The sequence below is a fragment of the Pseudoliparis swirei genome, chromosome 3 (genome assembly GCF_029220125.1).
Source record: "Pseudoliparis swirei isolate HS2019 ecotype Mariana Trench chromosome 3, NWPU_hadal_v1, whole genome shotgun sequence".
NCBI classification, from domain to species: domain Eukaryota; kingdom Metazoa; phylum Chordata; class Actinopteri; order Perciformes; family Liparidae; genus Pseudoliparis; species Pseudoliparis swirei.
In genome coordinates, this window is record NC_079390.1 from 22,541,891 (window position 1) to 22,562,115 (window position 20,225).

Genomic DNA, 20,225 nt, shown 5'->3' on the forward strand with positions numbered 1-20,225 from the left:
GTTATCTTTTAGTCAATAATAAACTCGTTGTGCTCTTTAGATCCTCAAAACCTAATTATATCTAATGTTTAGCCGCTACGGAGCGTCAGAGCCAGCGGAGCATTTCAAAAGTCCTGCCGAGATCAGGCTTCTCGGCGGCCACACAGCGCTGACCGCCCGGAGCTCAGGTCCCGCGAGCAGAACCTCAAATCTCCGTCGCATATCCTTATTCGGCTGAATCTCGATAAACCGACCACAGATTTGATGCTTAAACTACTAACTTCTCGGCTGAAAACATCCTTAAATTACATTCCGTGACTCAACAGTAGTATTTAGAATGTACAGACAAGAATGCATAATACACGCTGTTCGTCTACAGATCCAAGTGCTAGGGATCGATTGCTTCTGTCTTGCTCCCTGACTTGACCAATCCTGTTCAACAATGAGGTTCGGACCGCCCAGCTCATTTGAATATACGGACACATAAATGTCACACATAAATAAATGAAGAAATACGTGTGGACACATAAATAGAGAAATGAATAAATGAAGAAATACAGAAATGTAGAAATACATTTATTTAATGATGTCCTGTTGAGTTATAACTTATATATATTAATTGCTGTATTTATTTCTGTATTTACATTTATTCTTGTATTTATTTATTTATTTATACATTTATTTAAGCATTTATTCATTTATTCTTGTATTTATTTATTTATTTATACATTTATTTAAGCATTTATTCATTTATTCTTGTATTTATTCATGCATTTATTTATTTATTTATTTATACTTAAGTCATTTTGAGTCCTCCATAACTGGCTGGCTGTGGGCCATCAAATGAAATTCCGTTGTATAACAACAATGAAAATAAAAACCTCTTATCTCTTATCTTATTGGACATGAAAATGTGATTTCTTAAGTGATTTCATGTGCAACGCTTAGAGCCGGTGACCTGGAGTAACAAGCCACGCTCATTACAGGTGAGGTAATGTGAAGCCAGGAAGACTTCCGATGCGGTGTGTGTGTCAAGCACAGGACTAGGACCCAGGAGACAGGTGTTTGTGTCCCATGTGATGTAGTCACGTAATTTACGTACTTAAGCAACACAATGTGTTTATTTTAAACCAAACAACAACCTTTTCCTAAACCTAACCAAGTAGTGTTGTTGCCTAAAACTCACTATCTAATAATACATGAGGCTAGCACTAATCCCCCCCCAACCTCCTTATTTAAATTGTTATTTCTTAAAACGTAATCTGTCATCTCGATAGTGAATGACAAGAATATGCCGTTATTTAAAAAATGTCGCCTGATTAATTTGGTTGGTTGAACGATTTTTCATTTAGATATTTTTTAAAGATATTCAAGTCTCGCAGGTCTTGCATCCTTATCAACACAATTAGTCTATTTTTAAATTAATTATTATTATTATTGCTATTTTCGCATACTTTGAGTGCTCCAAAAAAGCACGTCAAGCTTCCGAGAGACAAAAACACTTTTTTCGTGGCCCCTTAAGAAACATTCAAGCTTTGTTTTTTTTTCAGGGCTATGCCCGATGACTTTGAAATGCAATCTAACAGCAAAAGGTCTCACAGTTGCGGATTGTGTGAATATGCATTAAGCTTTCCTGTACGCCAGGATCATTCTTTTTTTTACCACATATACAGTATAAGAGCATTTATATCAGTGGAGGAAATGCACAGAGACTTAACGACTTCACGCTTATCAATGGCTACTTGAAAGAGCATGGATCAGTGGAAATGTGGGAAATGGGACTGTGAGTTATTTCGATTTGGTTTGTGCCATTTCAAATTGATATGCATTAGTTTTTTTATCCCCCCTCTGTCTCTGAAGCGAGGGTCTAAGGACCAGGTCATGCTGTCCAGATTGTGAAGCCCCTTCAGGCAAATTTGTTATTCTGGGAAATATATATTAAATCGACTTGACGACAAATTACTTCACACCCCAGAGTTAAGCAATACAGTTGACAAACCCGAGAGACGTATAGTTCCAATATTTGTATCTTGACATGACTTTAAAAAGATGAATCCTTCAGTGGTAACAACTTCCTGTTTGCATTTTGGAAGCAGATGTGACACTAGAAGGTGGAGTTAAGTACAACCAAATGCTGAAAAAAAGATATTGTTACCAAAAAAATGTTACATTAACTTCCACGAAAGACAAATAATTACAGCCGGTGTGTCGGCGTAAATAAAAATAGCAGTCAATAAAATAAAGGTCACAGGATGAGCTCTTATTCTGAAAACACACCTGTGAATGTTACGGTTGACAAAAATACACGGACAAGCCTTGTAGCCCCGCCCTAAAGCGCCCCCTGCTTTATGGTCTGTTTGACTCTGAATGACCATAATGTACTAAATAAACATCATGCTGTAATGAATACTTGAAACTAGAGACTGAGACATAAACTCATGTTTACAATGTTTACTGAGGAAATACATCAAGAGAGAAGTCGAGTGATTTATGTAGACTTCTATACAACCAGAGGAGTCGCCCCCTGGTGGTCAGGAGAGAGAATGCAGCTTTAACACATAAGCATATACTTCTATACAACCAGAGGAGTCGCCCCGGGTGGCCAGTAGAGAGAATGCACGTTTAAGATACTTCCAGCATTGGCTCACTTCTCAGTACCAGCGGTTGCCGCCTGATGCAAACAGATCGGACTCTGCCACCTGATCCGGAACGGACCCAAAACCCGATGGTTTGTCCTTAATGAGTAGAGACCATTTGTTACAGTCTAGCTTACGCTTCCAATTTAAAAAAAGAATTCCATGTTGTTTCATGAGATATATCTCTGTGCCAATTCTCTGCGTCCATGTGTTGCAAGCAGATACACAGCGGGGGAAGGGGAACAGTTAGCCAATGTGTTGCTTTCATATATCATGCCTTTTTCGCAGTTGCAAATGTACCACTGTGGTACATTCTCACTGTTTGTTTTTTTACATTTTCAAAGCCAAAACTAATATTCAAGCTCTGGAAAAAGTCTTTGTTCCTTCCACTATGGGCTCACACATTCGCCGCTAAACACCGAGGCCCCGTAACATTCAGAAACGGCGTAAGGATAATAAAAACGAAGAAGTAAAACAGACTTCTGTCTTCGCCACGGTCTTTAAACCGTGTGCCGGAGACAGTCCAGCGGTGTCCACAGCGGGGCACTCGTCGGATATCTCCGGGGGAACCGACATCTCTCCGCATGGATCACAGATGACTTTTACAAGACGTCTAAATGGACCCGTGGACCTCGCTTATCCATTATCATCCGGCACTCCGACGTGTTACTGTCAAATCCACTCAGTCCCGTCTCCCCTTCTGCCGTCTATCTGTGTTCAGCACCCACTGTTGTCTCTGTGTCTCCGTTTAACAAGATAGTCATGCGGCGCACAAAGAGGCCGACAGGAAAACAAGACAAGTGTCGAGACAGAAAGGGAAGGAGTACGAACCTCGGACTGCCTGGATGGCATACCTGACAGGCGCTGACATCTCAGCGTCTTCTTTTCTACTTCACGCTCACAGATCAGCCATGTACCCTGTCTACTGGCTTCTCTTCCCCTTCTCTTACGAATTACTTTAAAAATGCCATATTTATAAATGTATAGCCGCGTATTAAACTGACAAACTGCAGTTGACGACCACGACGAACTAAAATGAGACACACGATGACAGCAAAAACGCATAAAACTATTGCAATTAAACATAAACGGACAACCAAGAAGCACTTTACTACAGAGAGACAAAAAATGACCGCAATTAAACTACAAATAGATGCAAAACAGCTGCAAAGAGACACAAATCAACTCCACAGAGACACAAAATCTGACACAAAAACAATCACACTGGGACACAAAATGGTCACATGGAGGCATAAAGAACAACAACAACAAGACAAAGCTAAAGGACTATGAAGACATAATGTCTGGGTCCTATGGAGGTTGCTGTACAGTAGTGTTTGCTTAACATTTTCCAGCTAATTGTACCGTTGCCTGGAGGGGGAACTCAATTAAGATCGTCTGGAGGATGTCCATTAATTTCATTTAATGCACAGTATAACCGGACACCTCCGACGCGACTGAACATCATTCTAGATGAAGCTGCAGCTGCAGAGCTAAATAATCGAGTGAAATATACATTTCTCTCTCTCTCTCTCTTTCTCTGTCTGCTTCTTTGTATTCTGTAACTCACAACCCAATAGAATAATATTCCAAGTGTTCCAGGTATTACTCATCCCCTGAGGGGTTACCAGGGAAACTGCAAACAGGAAAAAAAAGAAAAGAAAAAGAACAGGTCATCCCAGGATTTTATTTTGACTGAGCCAGGAATCAATAGCAATGTCTTAACATATAGATTGAGTTGAAAACCTGTAATTAACTGACACACAGTAATAAAATAAAACAGAAAATCTCTCATGTGAAAATACTGCTTGTGGTTTGTAGAAACATGCAATGCCAACCCTTATTGTGGTGAGTTGGTTTCAGGGATTGAACCCACATCATTGTCATTAATATAGTTAAGTATCATCCTCTGGAGCAGTGGTTCTCAACCTATTTTTAGTGATGTGCCCCCGCCATGTGAAATATGTTTACAGTCAAGTACCCGCTAACTAGTACAACGCATTTTTGGTTGAAACAAAAATGTAATACACATCATTGTGTGATTTAATATGGAATATATGTTCTTAAGTATAAGTTTACATTTATATTTAATTGAATATTTTGTAAATAACTACTATTTTATGACACCCGTGTCCCGCCGTCGCCCCGGTCGACTCCAGTTCCCTGTGTCCCGTCGCCGCCCCGGTCGACTCCAGTTCCCCGTGTCCCGTCGCCGCCCCGGTCGACTCCAGTTCCCCTTGGGCCATCACAGTAGCAACATAATTGCTCGTGCTGCGCTTCCAGGGCAAGCAAATGAACATCACTCTATTACTGTAACAAGACAAAGCTCTTTTTCCCAAAAAAAACAAGAATTAAACCGGCAGGTTGAGGTTCAAATTTGTGGCCGTCTCTTACAGTTAAACCTCTCGTTTGTCCGAAGGAATAGAGAAATGTGCTGCGCAGACACACTCATCCAAGATGCATTGCCGAATTTGGCTGCTACACAGTTCAGACCCTCCACCGTCTACTTGTGCCAACGCTAAGGCCCAATGTTGAGGCTGGCAGACTCATCCACCAGATAGAAGCAGCTGCCTGGAGATTACCATCTTTCTATGGTGGAGAAAGGTTCTTTGTTTATTCATGGATGCAGCACTCACTATGAGTTCCCGGGGTTCACATAGAAGATACATTCATTTACAATGGTGTGGTAAAAAAGTTTTATGCATTTCTTGAACGATTTCACGGGCTGACTGACTTGTTTATCAACCGGAGAGACACACTGCTGACAGCTGTCAGGCCAAAACCACCATTTATTCCCTTTTCCCTCTCAAACCAGAGCTGGCGAAACGCTCTTTTTTTCTGAGCGTGCAGTTGAACTGTCCGTTCTGTTTCACGGTCGATGTCTAGACGGAAGTGGTGAAGATGTTACGATGGATACATCTTTATTTGCGTCTGCTTCTGTCTTTTCTTATAAACTCTCAAATCAGAGTTGGAGATTGTTAAAGTGTCTATCGAAGAGAGTTCGTGGAGTTTGGAGGAAGTGTGCCTTGATGAAAGTTAAAATAACTTGTCTCGTGGCCTTGAGGGGAGCATTTTAATTTGATGTTCTTGTTATGTTCTAAGGCCTTTTTTTACACCGCAGGCGGGACGAATATTCGGCGTGAACAGGCCAAATACGACCTTGTATATTGTCAAGGGCTTTTATTGTGAAAGCAAAACGAGTGGTTGTGCCTTTGTCAAGGGTTGAAAAGAGAAATAAAGTAAATATTTTGTTAATAACTACTATTTTGAAAGGATTTTCATGGATACAAATTTTAAATAAATGTAGAAAAATTTCACGTACCCCCAGTGGTACGCGCTCCCCTATTTGTGTGTCGAGACACACTTTGTAAACAATAAATAATCTGGATTTTTAACACCACCGCTTTTTAGCACTTATTCCTTAATTAACAACACGTTACACATTTAACATAGTCTGTAATATGCTCTCGCGTTAAATAAACCTTGACGAAAACCACAGGCGTAGAACGGTGAATGTGTTTCATAATAGCATATTTCGTATTTCGGGATGCTATTTCACACTCCCACGAGGACAACAAAGCATATAACGGGAGCAACGAGGCAGAATTACACAGTATTCCCTTTTTTTCTCACCATAAACTATGTAGGCAATTTTGAAAATCACAGTTCAATGACACTCCACCCCACTCCCGTGTTCTTATGAAACATAATCCACTCACAGACTCGAAGCCCAAAGGAAAGTATCACGACTGCCGTCGTTTGTGGGGCCAGATTCAAGCTTTTTATGCGTAGAGCTATATAATCTTTTTTTTGGAAGATATTGTAAAACAAGAGATAAATGCACTTATTATTATTATCGTCTCTATTTCGTTATTTTCTTTTTTTTCTTTTCAATTACTTTCCGATCACACGCTGTTCCCGTGAACATCGTTAATTAAAAAATGAGTTATAAACGCCAACGGTGCAGCGTGATTTCTGTATTTTCTCTACACGATAAAGAATTTCGTTTTTTACATCGTTATATAATCCCTTGAGAATAAATTGCTCTTTTTGAATGACAATACCCTGAAGAAAATGTTTCTGGGGTATTTAACCAAAATCCCCTGCGGCACCATAAGGGACTTAATATAGACATATTTTAAATGTCTGAAAGGCGCTCCCTCTATATAAGTCATTCATATTTCCCCTTTCATTTTTGCACATTGTGATTTCCTGATTGGTTTCTTGTTTAATATTCACTATAACTCTAGACACACACTATGCAGTTAATCTGCTTTAACCCCTTATGCCTCAAGTCTTCTGATATTGTTTATGACTATGCAGCCAACACACAGAAGATATTGTCTTAGTCATACTATTATGATATATAAATATAAGTATGTAAGGCATAATAGATTATTATAGTATATAAATTAGTACAGCATGTGTATTGTTGTATACAATTGTGTACTATATATTATAGTATACAATGAAGAATAGTATGTTATAACAAAGTATAATTGAGACATATACTGGAATATAGTTTGTAGTATGTACTGGAGAATAGTAAAATAGTGTATGATATAGTAAATAATGGAGTGGTGTAGTTTACACTGGAGCAGTGCAATGTTGTGGTATACACAGGCGTAGTGTATGGTATAGATTACACTAGAGCAGGGGTCAGGAACCTTTTTGACTGGGAGAGCCATAAAAGCCTAATATTTTGAAATATATTTCATTGAGAGCCATATAGTATTTTTAACGTATAATTTTAATGCGACTTCTGGTGCTGCATGATGCTACGGATTCTATCGCGCCAGATTACAGCAGAATCTGGCGCGATAGAGAAAACTACAGGGGGGGGGCGGGCGGATATATATATTTTTTCAACTCAAAATTGTCTGGGAGCCATATGCCGTCACCGGAAGAGCCATAGATTCCCGACCCCTGTATGACTATAGAATACGGAGCAAAGAACATTTAAATCAGATTTGATGTAACTAATGAATTACTGTAAACCTCTCAACTCCGTTCCTGCGCATTTTAAAAACAGAACCACGAGTGACGCTTTGTACTCACAGGTAATTGTTTCTCCAGGCAGTTGTTGAAGTTTTTGATTTGGTTGGGCTTCAGCTTCTTGAGCGGGATCCGCGTCTCCCCGATGAACTCGTTGTGTCGGAATTTGTCCTCGTCGCACACGGAAATCCTAAGAGGAGGAGAAGAAAACCATGAAAAAACATTTATTTTATTTTCCAACCTGGAGTCCATCACCCTGGGGGGGAATCATCACTTTACTATGAAGTCTATAATCTTTTTGACTGTCTCGATCGCCATGACGATGGGATAATTACGCTTTAGGAAGCTTTTTGGCCACCTAGGGCTCAAGCGATTCTTTAGGTGATGAGTAATACCATGAGTAATACCATTAGTAATACCACGAGTAATACCACAAGTAATACCACGAGTTATACCATGAGTAATACCATGAGTAACACCACGAGTAAAACCATGAATAATTCCACGAGTAATACCACGAGTAATACCATAAGTAATACCATAAATAATACCATAAGTAATACCATAAGTAACACCATTAGTAATACTATTGTCACACCGTGGTGAAGCTTGTCTTGTCTTGGGTTTTTGTCTCGTAACTTCCTGTTTTATTTTGAAGTCTAACTCTCCTCTCGTTTCAGGTCACTTGCCCTTCCTCATGTGTCACCGGTCTGATTGTCTCCCCTGATCCCTGATTGTTTCCACCTGTTCCCCATTACCCTCATGTGCTTATAGTCTGCGTCTTCCCTCTGTCCTGTGCCAAAGTGTTTCGTCTCATGGTCGTTCACCAAGGCCACGTTCATAGTGGTGGAATAGCAGGTGGAATAGCAGGTGCGAAAATTGGATGTAGCTGCTGGAAGACCAAACAATCCCAATCTTATCTGCTTTCGGCTCCCTCAACCAGAACGGGCCTCGGTCAAGGCCGTTACTGGAACAACAACTCCCCTGAAGATCGCTGAAGTGAGAACCTCTCTCATTCCCTTCCCCCTATCCACAGACACCTGTGGTTGTTTTTCTCCCAGGACCTTTCAAGGCTATCTCCATGGCAACGACCATCTTGCGGACTGAGAACTTTGTCTGTTGTGGCCTGGGGGAGGACGACATACCAGAACACGCACACACGAACTTTCAATAATACTGATTGCATTCACTACCCTCCCCATCCCACGCCGCCTGCTTTTTACCCCCAGTGTGACCGGACGGGCTGTGCGGCGCTGCTGAGTTGGCGCCCGGCCCGCTGGCTGCTTGTCGGGGCTGGTTACCTTCTGCCCCCAATGGATGGGCTTAGATCACCCAGTTGTTGGATTACCTCCCCTCCCCCCTTCCTACTCGTTGCAAGTTATGTCTAAATGTATGTGCTTATGTGCTAAGGTGTTTTTTTCCTGCTCCCACACTGTACCCCTCTCGGGGCATAGTCGGGGGGTTGGTGTTTTTTCTCGCCTTCTTCTTCCCTCATGTTATGCTGTAATCTTTCATCCACCCTTTCTTGTAATTTCGATGCTTTTGTACCTGTACTCTGGCAAACGACAAATAAATATATCATCATCATCATCATCATCATCATCATCATAGCTGCCGAGCCTTTTTGGAAACTGATTACCAACCTCGAAAGAGCGATTTTTGTTATAGTTTTCATAATCCAGCGTTTGGTTTCTTAGTACATTATTTAGCCTCCACCTCTTAGGAGAGTTTTTGTTTTGATTATTAAACTGCTCACTGACGCCTCAGCATTTTGAGTCCTGATCGGAATCTCGGCCTGACAACTATGAATAATACCATGAGTAATACCATTTGTAATACCATTAGTAAGTGCCACTGAAGTGCTAATCTGTTTTTATTGAAGCTATAGTGTATGCTATAGTAAAGATGTGTCAGTACATGATACACATGTGAATATTAGATATTGTTTGTTTTTAAGTGTTTTTCTCCCACGTAAATCAGCCGCCGCATGAGTGTCACAAGTATCAGCGCTGCAGCTTGTAGGGGAGGGCGTGTGATTGGAATCACAATGAAACACAATAAATAAAAATAACGAATCTGCCACACTGCATACGGTGGTGGCGAATTCATATCAGATTAAAACAAAGTATTTTCGAGGCTTTACTCAGATATTGATCCTGGTGAAATGGTTCATCGAGGCAGAGTAATGAGAGTAGATTGTTTGACTTAATGCATCGATAAGGGGCTTGTGCATAAGCAGCCATAGCACAGAAAATGTGCAGGTTAAAAGTCGGCGTTAAGGGCAAAAGCAACGGATTGCTGCTCATTTGGCAGAAATCATCACCGGTAACAATATGTAACGATACAACGTACAGGATTAAAAGCCTCATGGGGGCGCCAGAGGGAAACGTCAGTGCGATCCAGGGGGGGGGGCGGGGCTTGAATATTTGTGCAGAATTTATCGGCGATCCATCGAATCGTAGTTTTGATCTTTTGTTCTGAACTGAGCTCAACGAAAAAAGACTATTATAGAAGAGACGTGTTCATTTCCAAGCATCACAATAAAAATAAAAAAAGTTAACGAAATATTAGTTGTTGGCTTTCCAAAACATTTTCACTGTTGGGGGGGGGGGGCAAACTTTATCGGCGATCGATTGAATCATACTTAAGATGTTTTGTTCTGGACCGACCGCAACGACAGAAAGAACATGACCCCCCCACACACACACACACACCCTCACTAATAGGAAGTCAGGGCTCCTCGACATCCACAGCATGCAGGCCGTCCTATCGTTGGTATTTATTCTGTAATCACCGTAGAAATGATTACACAACCTACTTCTACGTCAGCGTTAACACTTAACACACGAAGCGGTGAAGCGACACATCGGACGGTAACGTGTCGTGTTTATCGTGAGGAGCAGACGTCGAACAACCGACAGACACGGGAAGTTTATCTCACCGCCAACAACGTGCCGTTTAAAGATTGCACCGACAAAAGGATTTCCCTCGGCCCTTAAACGGATCGGGGGGGGGATGATCGCCCCCGGCAACGAGACACTCATAAATTGTAGTGAAGAAAAGCAGAAGGATGAATAAATCGATTCCTGTAATGCAGAGATTTATCTCGACATCATTACCTCCTAAACAGGATCGTCTGAGGCCTCTAAAAACTAATAAATAAATATCCTGAAACGTGGAACAGCATATTTCATGTCTTCCATTCTTTAGAGTCATAAATATCCTTCCTTCTTTTTCCCTTTGTCTTTTCTTCCCCTTCGCTTCTCTAATCACTGCCGTCGCTTCCCTTCTTTCTTTGCTTTCCCACCCGTCATTAACTTCCCCTTCATTCTTTTAATTCACTTCCTATCTTTCCTGCCCGTCCATTCCTACTCATTTAGTTCCTTTCCTTCACTTTAATTCCTTTAATTCACTTCCTATCTCTCTTCTCTTTCCTTTCCCCTTATTTCTGTCATTTGACCTTTCCTTTCCTTCCTACTTATTTCCTTCCTTTCCGTCACTTTCATTCCTTTCATTCACTTCCTCTCCTCCAATTCCTCTCGTTTCCTTCATATCCTTTACTTCCATTCCTATAATTCATTTCCTTCCTTTCCTTTCATCCCCTTCCTACTCATTTCCTTCATTTCCTTCACTTAAATTCCTTTAATTCACTTCCTATCTCTCTTCTCTTTCCTTTCATCTTATGTCTTGTCATTTGACCTTTCCTTTCCTCCCCTTTCTTCTTATTTTCTTCCTTTCCGTAACTTTCATTCCTTTCATTCACTTCCTATCTATTTCCTTTCCACTTAGTTCTTTCCTTTCCTCTCATTCCTTCTCATTTCCTTCCTTTCCGTCATTTTCCTTCCTTTAAGTCACTTCCTCTCCTCCCTTTCCTCTTGTTTCCTTCATGTCCTTTACTTCCATTCCTTTAATTCACTTCCTATCTCTCTTTTCTTTCCTCTTAGTTCTGTCATTTGTTCTTTCCTTTCCTCCACTTCCATTCCTACTCATTTCCTTCCTTTCCGTCACTTTTATTCATTACATTCACTTCCTCTCCTCCCTTTCCTCTTGTTTCCGCCATGTCCTTTACTTCCATTCCTTTAATTCACTTCCTTCCTCTCCCCCCATTTCATTTCCTTTCTCCATTGCATCTCTCTCCTCCCCCCTACCTGAGTGTCTTGCGACCATGTCCTTTACTTCCATTCCTTCACTTCCTTCCTCTCCTCTCATTTCATTTCCTTTCTCCATTGCCCCCCCCCTACCTGAGTGTCTTGCGGACCATGTCCTCGTCCGTGATGCCGTAGTAGGTGAGGGTCTCGCTCCAGACGGGGTTGAGTGTGTTGTGCAGGGTCTTGGTTCTCAGTTTATTGGCCTGAAAGACAAACGGAGACGACGGATTGAACATCTTCGTCCATCCAGACGCTCGTCTTCCCTCCTCGCGGTCGCTCAATGGCCGCTCATCCCTCGGGCGTCAAGTTGCATTGAGCCGTTGCCAGAATTATACAAAACGCACAAAGCCGCTCCGCCTCGGCTGGAAATGTGTCGGGAATGAAAAATAAACGGCGGGCTCCATCTGCGTAATGGAGGCGCCGCCGGAGGACAATGGAGCTGATTACACTGAAGTTATGAGATAGTCACCACGAGCTCGGCCTGTGACGGTCAGCGGCACATTTTCTGAGGAAACAATGTTCCAATTATAAACCTTAATTAGGCTTTCACAATTAAACCCCCCTCCACACACACACACACACACACACACACCTCCCTCCCTCCACCCATCTTTGGAAAAACCGCAGGCTGCAGCAGATTCAATGTTTATGAACGCTCAGTTAATACCGTACGTCACTAGTCAATGGCGACATGTTTTAAAATCCATACAGTTAAATGCAAAGCTAAGCTTAGCTAAAATACAAATGTTATGACGCAATATAAAAATGTTGCATCTTCGCGAGGGAAACGCGGTGCGGGGAGAATCTGTGGAGTTTAATCAATGAGCCGCGGGGATGTGTGCACGGAGCACCGAGGCGCTCGCTGGTTGTTTCTCTCTCAATCAGCGGTTGATTGACACGGGAACGCCGGCGAACACACACACACACACACACACCGCGACGCCAAAACGATGCGTTTAAGCCCCGATAACCACACGTTGTATGAATACATTACACTTAGGATAGAAGGCTTCACCTACTCGTCGTTTCAGAAGGTTGTGATTCAGTTTATTTTGTATAGCCCAATATCACAAAATACAAAAGTGCCTCCTGACCTTTGACCTCACATCAGATCAGAGAAAACAGAGGCAATAGATGTCATGTGTGCAGACATCTCTTGTGACAGTGTTACAGAGTTACAACACATACAATGAATATGACAGAATATTATCCTCTATCGCCGACACAAATACAAGATGGCGGCGGCGGTCACTTTGAGTGTAATTCTGGGCGGGAGTCGAGGCCTTTACAGAGCGGGGGCTTTTTTCTGTGTGGGATTACTTTGCACATATATATATATATATATATAATTTATTTATTATTTTTATTTATTTTTAGTTTTAGTTTTTTTCTAATAATGTTGATTTAATCGGAGGCTTCAGACCAATCCCACTGTGCGGAATGGACGCTGTGATTGCATAACATTTATTATAATTATTACAATATACGAATCAAAGACGGCAAACTTTGACCTGAAGTCATTAAACGTTACGAATCCTCGAACGGTTCGGACCCTTGAAGTGACTCATCGTCAGTGTGACCGGCTGCTCGCTTCAACCCGGGGCGATGAAATGAGTGAATTTAATCAATTAAAAGAAAAGATTATAAAAGGAGAGATGCAGGCGAGACAGGGTTTAAAACGAGTGTGATCGGCCCGCCAGCTGCTCACCGGCGGAGGTTCAAAGGCCTTTGCTCTCGAGCCAATTATTGTGTTATTTTGGCATATTAAGGCCTGAAGCAGAAGGGGAGAGAAGGGGGGGGGGGGGGAGTGAAAGACACAGTATTCGATTGTCCTCCGTAATCCCTTGTTTCTAAACAGTCGGACGTCTTCGTCTCACGTATGTTATCTGTGGTATTTATTTAAAAAGTTAAGCAGAAATTATGATAATTTGTTTCTGTTTTTGTGATTCCTCCCAAAGTGACGCATCAAAAGGCGGCGCGGAGGTATTAAACACGAGGTTATGTCACGGCTGCTCGGAGCTGTTGACACTCGGCTGGCGTTCACTTTGCACTCTGGATAAAAGAAAAATAATAACCAGTTTAAACTTTGTCACTCGACCTTCAGGTTTTAAATTTTTTTTTTATTCATGTTGAAATTAATTAAACTGAAAAGACTTGGAGTTCTTTTTAAATAAAAGGAGCTGTTTGGTGTCTCTGTGATGGACGTTAGCACTGATTCAGTTTCTTTCCATCCTCTTTTCTTAATGCAAAAGTTATAAGGTATTTAAAAGTCAATCGAGTCAAACACTTAAATGCATCGGCTGCAGAACGAGGAGCTGCTGCAGCCATCGGGTCGAGTACGGAAGCATAGATGGCCTCGTTTTCTGCAAATGGCCTTATGTTCGCCCTGTGGTCGGGTGAAAACATCGTAATTCAGCATCTCGTCCCTGCTCTCGGTAATCGACAGTTCAGTCTTAAACAAAAACGGGCGATTCAATAATAATAACGGCTGTTTCGATAACAATAAAAGCATTTCAATAATAATAATGTCCGTTTCGATAACAATAAAGGATGTTTCGATAACAATAACGGCCGTTTCTATAAAAAATAACGAGCATTTCGATAACAATAACAAGCATTTCGATAACAATAACAGGTGCTTTGATAACAATAACGTCCGTTTCTATAATTATAACGGGTGTTTTGATAACAATAATGTCCGTTTCCATAACAATAACGCGCATTTCGATAACAATAACGGGCTTTTCGATAACAATAACCATCATTTCAATAACAATAACGGCCGTTTTCAAGAACAATAACGGGTGTTTTGATAACAATAACGTCCGTTTCAATAGCAATAATGAGCATTTCGATAACAACAACAGCGTTTTGATAACAAAAACGGGCGTTTCAATAACAAAAACGGGCGTTTCAATACTAATAACGGGCGTTTCAATACTAATAACGGGCGGTTCAATAACTGTGATCCGGCTTTGCGGCAAAGCGTGAAAACTTCACTTCTGATTAGAGTGCCGGCAGAACTTATGACCTCTTTAGCGGGTCTTAATGAGGCTCTTAGACCGAGCCTAATGATTTTTTTGAGAGCTAGCTGAGAGAAATGTCAGAGCGGGGGGGAGGGGGGGGGGGCATCTTGTTTTTACGTCCTCTATATGCAAAGAGTGCATAGAATACACACCGCATTAATTATTAAACTTCAGAGATGTATTTTTCTCGTCTGGCTGATGCTTTGATGTCGCTTCACGGCAAAATAATGACATCTGATTTAATCTTCTGCAGCAGTTTATGAATCGTAATTTCTTTTTCAATCCATTTTTAACACTGTGAATAGTGATTATGTTTTGAGAAATCCCATAAAATGTCCATCTATAACAAATACTAGAACGGGCACTCGGTAGAGCGCATACCTTCGCATATCACAAGATTGGGCATTGAATTATGAAAATGTTGGCATTAGTTGCATGCCAATTGGATACAAATTGACCGTGCTATGGTAAAAAGAAGATTTTGACCTTTTCATGACCTTGACCTTGACCTTTGACTCGATCGATCCCAAAATCTAATCAAATGGTCCCCGGATTATAACCAATCATCCCACCGAATGTCATGCGATTCGGTTTAATACTTTTTGAGTTATGCGAGTAACACGCATACAAATAAATACACGGCGATCAAAACATAACTTTCCGCATTTTCAATGCGAAGGTAAAAAGTGATGATTCACGACTCGTGTAATTATGCGTCAGTCACAACTAAGTTTAAATGTGCAGGGTGTCTTCAACTAATTAGTCCCAATTATTAATTTTCCTCTCGACAAAAATGGAAAACAAACAATTTCTAAAGTCAGATATTCATAAGTAGAGGTTTACGGTATTTTCTTTTTAATCCACAATCTGGTTGTTGAGAAATCTCTGGATCTAATCTATCGGATGGCTATGAAGCCAGTTGGCGGATTTCTCCCCTGATTAAAGGGGCGGAGCCAATTGAAACCGACAGCAGGTCGACTGCCGATTTCCTTCCTTTGCCAATTCCATGTGTTGTGAGACACTTATTACATTACTGTGTCATTGTGGTTGTCAGGCCTCGGGGCCCCTTTATGAATGGCTAGTTACGCTAATAATAACACACTCTTATCCTCACATTCTCACTAATTAGTCTATTTTTAAATTCCGAGAACAGGTTGTGTCACAGACGAAGCGCCGGCGGTGAGCGATTGAAAGTGTCATTAACGATGTTTTTGTACGTCACACAAACGCATCGGCATCGTGGGCAATAATGACATTATGTATGCAGGTGGAACCAGAAGAGCAACCAGAATAAAACGGCTCTTAAAATATGATAAGAAGAATAATTTTTTATTATTTGGTTTTAGCCAATCAGATTTGGGCAATCAAGGTTTACTGTGACCTCACAAAATACATTTTTGGGCCAAAATTCAAGAATGTTTAAGGCAATTACGAGGGATCGTCGATATATTTATATTATCAGGGTTAGTACGGTCAAGGAAAACCTGGAAAGGTCATGGAATTTAAAAAATGCTTATTTCCATGCCTGGAAAAGTCATTAAAAATAAATCCCATATGTTTTGAAAAAGTCATGGAAATTTGTAATATTCATATGTTCATTTACGCAGTATGAACATATGAATATGAGACATTTCCATGACTTTTCCCAAAAGTGTATGCTTTAGAATTCTCATTGTTTACATACTACATTTCCTCACTTCTCAAAACATGTTTGGTGATGGAAATTTGGTTTAAAGTCCTGGAAAAGTCCTGGAACCCCATTGGTCAACATGTGTATGAACGCTATATTATATTGGGATATGCGACTAGATATCGTCTCATATTTTGGATGTAATATCATAATATGGCATATTTTCCTTATGGCCTTTTATTTTCCCGTAAGCTTATAACCACATGATTGAAGATTATCGGAAAAAAATGAAATATTTGATCAAAGCGCCAACAGTCAACCATAAAATATCAATAATTAGGTATTTGGTAAAAAGAAAATGAAAATCATATTTAATTTTGAAAGTGGTGGAAAGTCAAAAAGTGGGTTTTAAACAATCACAAAGTTCAGATGAGAAGAAAAGCTGTGGGAGGAAAGGGAGACGTGAGTCAGACGGATAACACCCAGCTTCAGCCTCCAATAACACGAGATGTGAGGACTTTAATGAAGGATTACATCAACCTCAAGGCTTCCAGACGCCAGCAAAATAAAAATAATTCCTTGTCAACTAGAGAGGCATTTTCTACACCTGACATTTAAGAGTGCTTTCCATCTTTAGATTACTTTTAACGTGTGTGTCATCGTGATCGTATTGGAGAAGAGGTGGAATGGGTTCTGCCATGAGGAGACATGTGCTGCTTTTTTCGATTATCGGCGTCTTGGCTTTGAAGAGAGGCGTCGATAGCCGCTCTGTCTCCGCCTCACAGCGAGGGGAAGCAGTCATGTTCTAAATATAGCTTGCACTTTAACGGCATGGATTACTTTACGTGTCTCTCACGGTACATTACTTTACACCCTGGTGCCGGTAAACCCACGGGAGAAATACACCGAGCGACCGCACCCCACGACATCCAAACTACCCCCGGACAAACAGCTGGCGGTGGCCTTTGTTTTGACCTCTCAGAACACGCTGTGTTTGACTTTGATGATTCTTAACTGAACTTTTTAGAAAACTCTCGTGTTCTGGGAGGTAAAATGTTGTGTTATTGTCAATGTGGTGTCCTTTGAATAGAGTTATTCTGTTTCCAGAGGGATATATGTTATGTGTCTAAAAGGTGCACAAAGCATGAGTTTGAATATGTGTTTCATTCAGTCAATAACATTGACACAAATTATTAATATAAAATAAATAAAATAAATAAAATAAATAATGAGTAAAATAAAATAAATAAAATAAATAAAATAAATACAATTGTAGTGTTTTTTTAAATTAATCTTTTCTTCATTATTCATATTTCTCCTTCATAAACACGGCGCTCACCTTGCTGGCCCCGGGCAGGAGATGCAGCTTGACGTAGGGGTCCGAGAGCCCGTTGTGGTCCATCGACTTCAGCCCCTGTGGAGAGAACGTCACGGAACCAGAGCCATGAAGTTTACAGAGATACGAGAACAAAAAAATAATTTGTTGCTCTTCTTATTGTTGTTTTATTCTCATCGTAAACAGTTAGTTTGAACATAAATATATAAATAATGGCATTTAAACATACTTTACATTGTACAAACGTACACAGGTTTGTAGTATTTGAGTGTCTCCAGTCTTTCTGTGTCTCTGAGGACATGCTGGACCTCTTTCGGCTCTTCTACACTCAAAGAAATGACTCATTGGATGAACTCAATTAAATTGTTGGCAGGTTTTCCATCCAATAAGTATATGCAACTCCAACTCAAATTTAGCACATCAGTGCAATAAAATGTAATTAAGTTAGTCCAACTCATTTGTATCAAATACATCTAAAATAAAATAACGATATTCATTAAATTAAATTAATTTATGTTTGTCCAACTCAAAATAAAAATTAACTAACTATGCAAACTCCACACAGAAGGAACACCCCGAGTGGGAATTGAACCCACGGACCTCTGGCTGTGAGGCGACAGTGCTAGCCACTACACCACCGTACAACCCTGACAATGTCTTCACCTCATGTAAACAACTGATTTTCAGCTGGCGCATGCGCAAAGGGTAGTCCCCAATGAAACACATTTATTTTGAGTTGATATGCACACCATCTAACCTAAATAAATCTAATAAATGAAAGTATTCATACATTTTGTGTTACACCCATTAAATATAAATATCTATTTTTGTAATTGATTTATTTAAATGTATCAAACAATATTTAAATGTGTCACCTCTAAGAAGGGCTTGAATCGGTTTTTTTGAGTGAAGTCTGTGTGTCTGTGTATTTCTATGTTGTAGTTTTGAGTCTCACCTGTTGCCATTTTGTGTGTCTTTGTGGTAACATTGTGTCTCTTTGTAGTCATTGTGTGTCTCTTGTCTCTTTGTAGTCCGTGTTTGTCTCTTTGTAGTCATTGTGTGTCTCTTGTCTCTTTGAAGTCAGTTTTTGTCTCTTGTCTCTTTGTGGTAATTGTGTGTCACTTTGTAGTCATTGTGTGTCTCTTTGTGGTAATTGTGTCTCTTTGTAGTCAGTGTGTGTTTATTTGTGTTAATTGTGTGTCTATTGTCTCTTTGTGGTAATTGTGTGTCGATTTGTAGTCATTGTGTGTCTTTTGTCTCTTTGTGTTCATTTAGTTTATCTTTGTTGTTGTTTTGAGTCTTTGTATACTCATTTTAAGCCTGTAGTGACTCTTTGTGTCTCTTTGTGGTTATTTTGTGTCTCTTTGTGTCTCTTTGTAGTCATTATGTGTCTCTTTGTGTCTCTTGTCTCTTTGTAGCCATTGTGTGTCTCTTTGTGTCTCTTTGTGGTTCTTGTGTGTCTCTGTTGAATCTTGTGTGTGTGTCTCTTTGATTGACGTCTCCAGGGCGGCCGTGACACTTTGGGGTTGTAATCCACCGATGCATGTGACATCAAATAAAAACATCAGGAGCATACACAAGTTCTCGGCCTCAGCTGCAAAGAGCCTCGCGTCAACCTTGAGAAACGCAGAGTGAAAAAAGGAGGGAAGTGATTTTCTTTTTCTTTTTTACATTCCTTTGAAGAACAAATCAATGAGACTCAAAGGGGCAGCAGGAAGTAAAGGTCACCGGTATAATGACTAAATAAATAAAACACCACCGGGGTGCCACCGAGGGAACGTAGAGGGGATAAAGCGAGGGAATGGAAACCTCAACCACAACATCTACACACACAGAACCGGGAGCACTCGTCAGGTTTCTCTTCTCTGAACCGTGTGGCGCTGAGATCAACTCCCCGAGGCCGGTGATCCATGAAGACGCCGCGGTTCTATTCTCACAAGACGTCCACTTTCATCCATTTTATTATTTTTTGATTTTTTTGACTTTCCACCTGAATATAAGCCCAAATAAAACATAATCATGTTTGTTTTGGACCAAAATGTTCACAGAAAATTAATCGACATTTATTACAAATATTTATTTTCACGTCCGTTTGAACTCCATAAGCTCCAAATGTAACGTCTGCATCTTTGACTGCAAGTACATGAGCATAATGTTGATATGTATATAATGTATTATATATACATATGATGCATTATACTGTTTAATTATAATTATAAGCGCTCATAAATAGTCACAATGCTTTATAGCAATAATCATAACACACTATAAAGCATTTTATAATAACTAATCATTCACTATCAGTATTATAATTCCCATCATAATATAATAATCCATTATATTGGGATTATCAGTGGATCTATATGTCTAAAGCATTTTATAATAACTAATCAGGGGAAGTGCCTTCAACATACATCGTTCTTCACAACAAGCATTTCTTAAATGACGACAACTGGAGTAAGTCCGGAGGGAAGG

The 20,225-nt window shown here is 40.4% G+C and overlaps 1 protein-coding gene across 1 annotated transcript in view; it reads right to left on the minus strand.

Annotated features, from left to right (window-relative positions):
• The window catches only part of doc2b (double C2-like domains, beta), a 108,516-nt gene that overhangs the window by 9,745 nt on the left and 78,546 nt on the right, over positions 1 to 20,225 (minus strand). Inside the window, exons 3-5 of the mRNA XM_056411439.1 lie at positions 17,754 to 17,828; positions 11,852 to 11,961; positions 7,674 to 7,800 (exon numbers count right to left, since the gene is read on the minus strand). Of these exons, the coding sequence (XP_056267414.1) occupies positions 7,674 to 7,800; positions 11,852 to 11,961; positions 17,754 to 17,828 (312 nt within the window). The remainder of the gene's footprint in view (positions 1 to 7,673; positions 7,801 to 11,851; positions 11,962 to 17,753; positions 17,829 to 20,225) is intronic.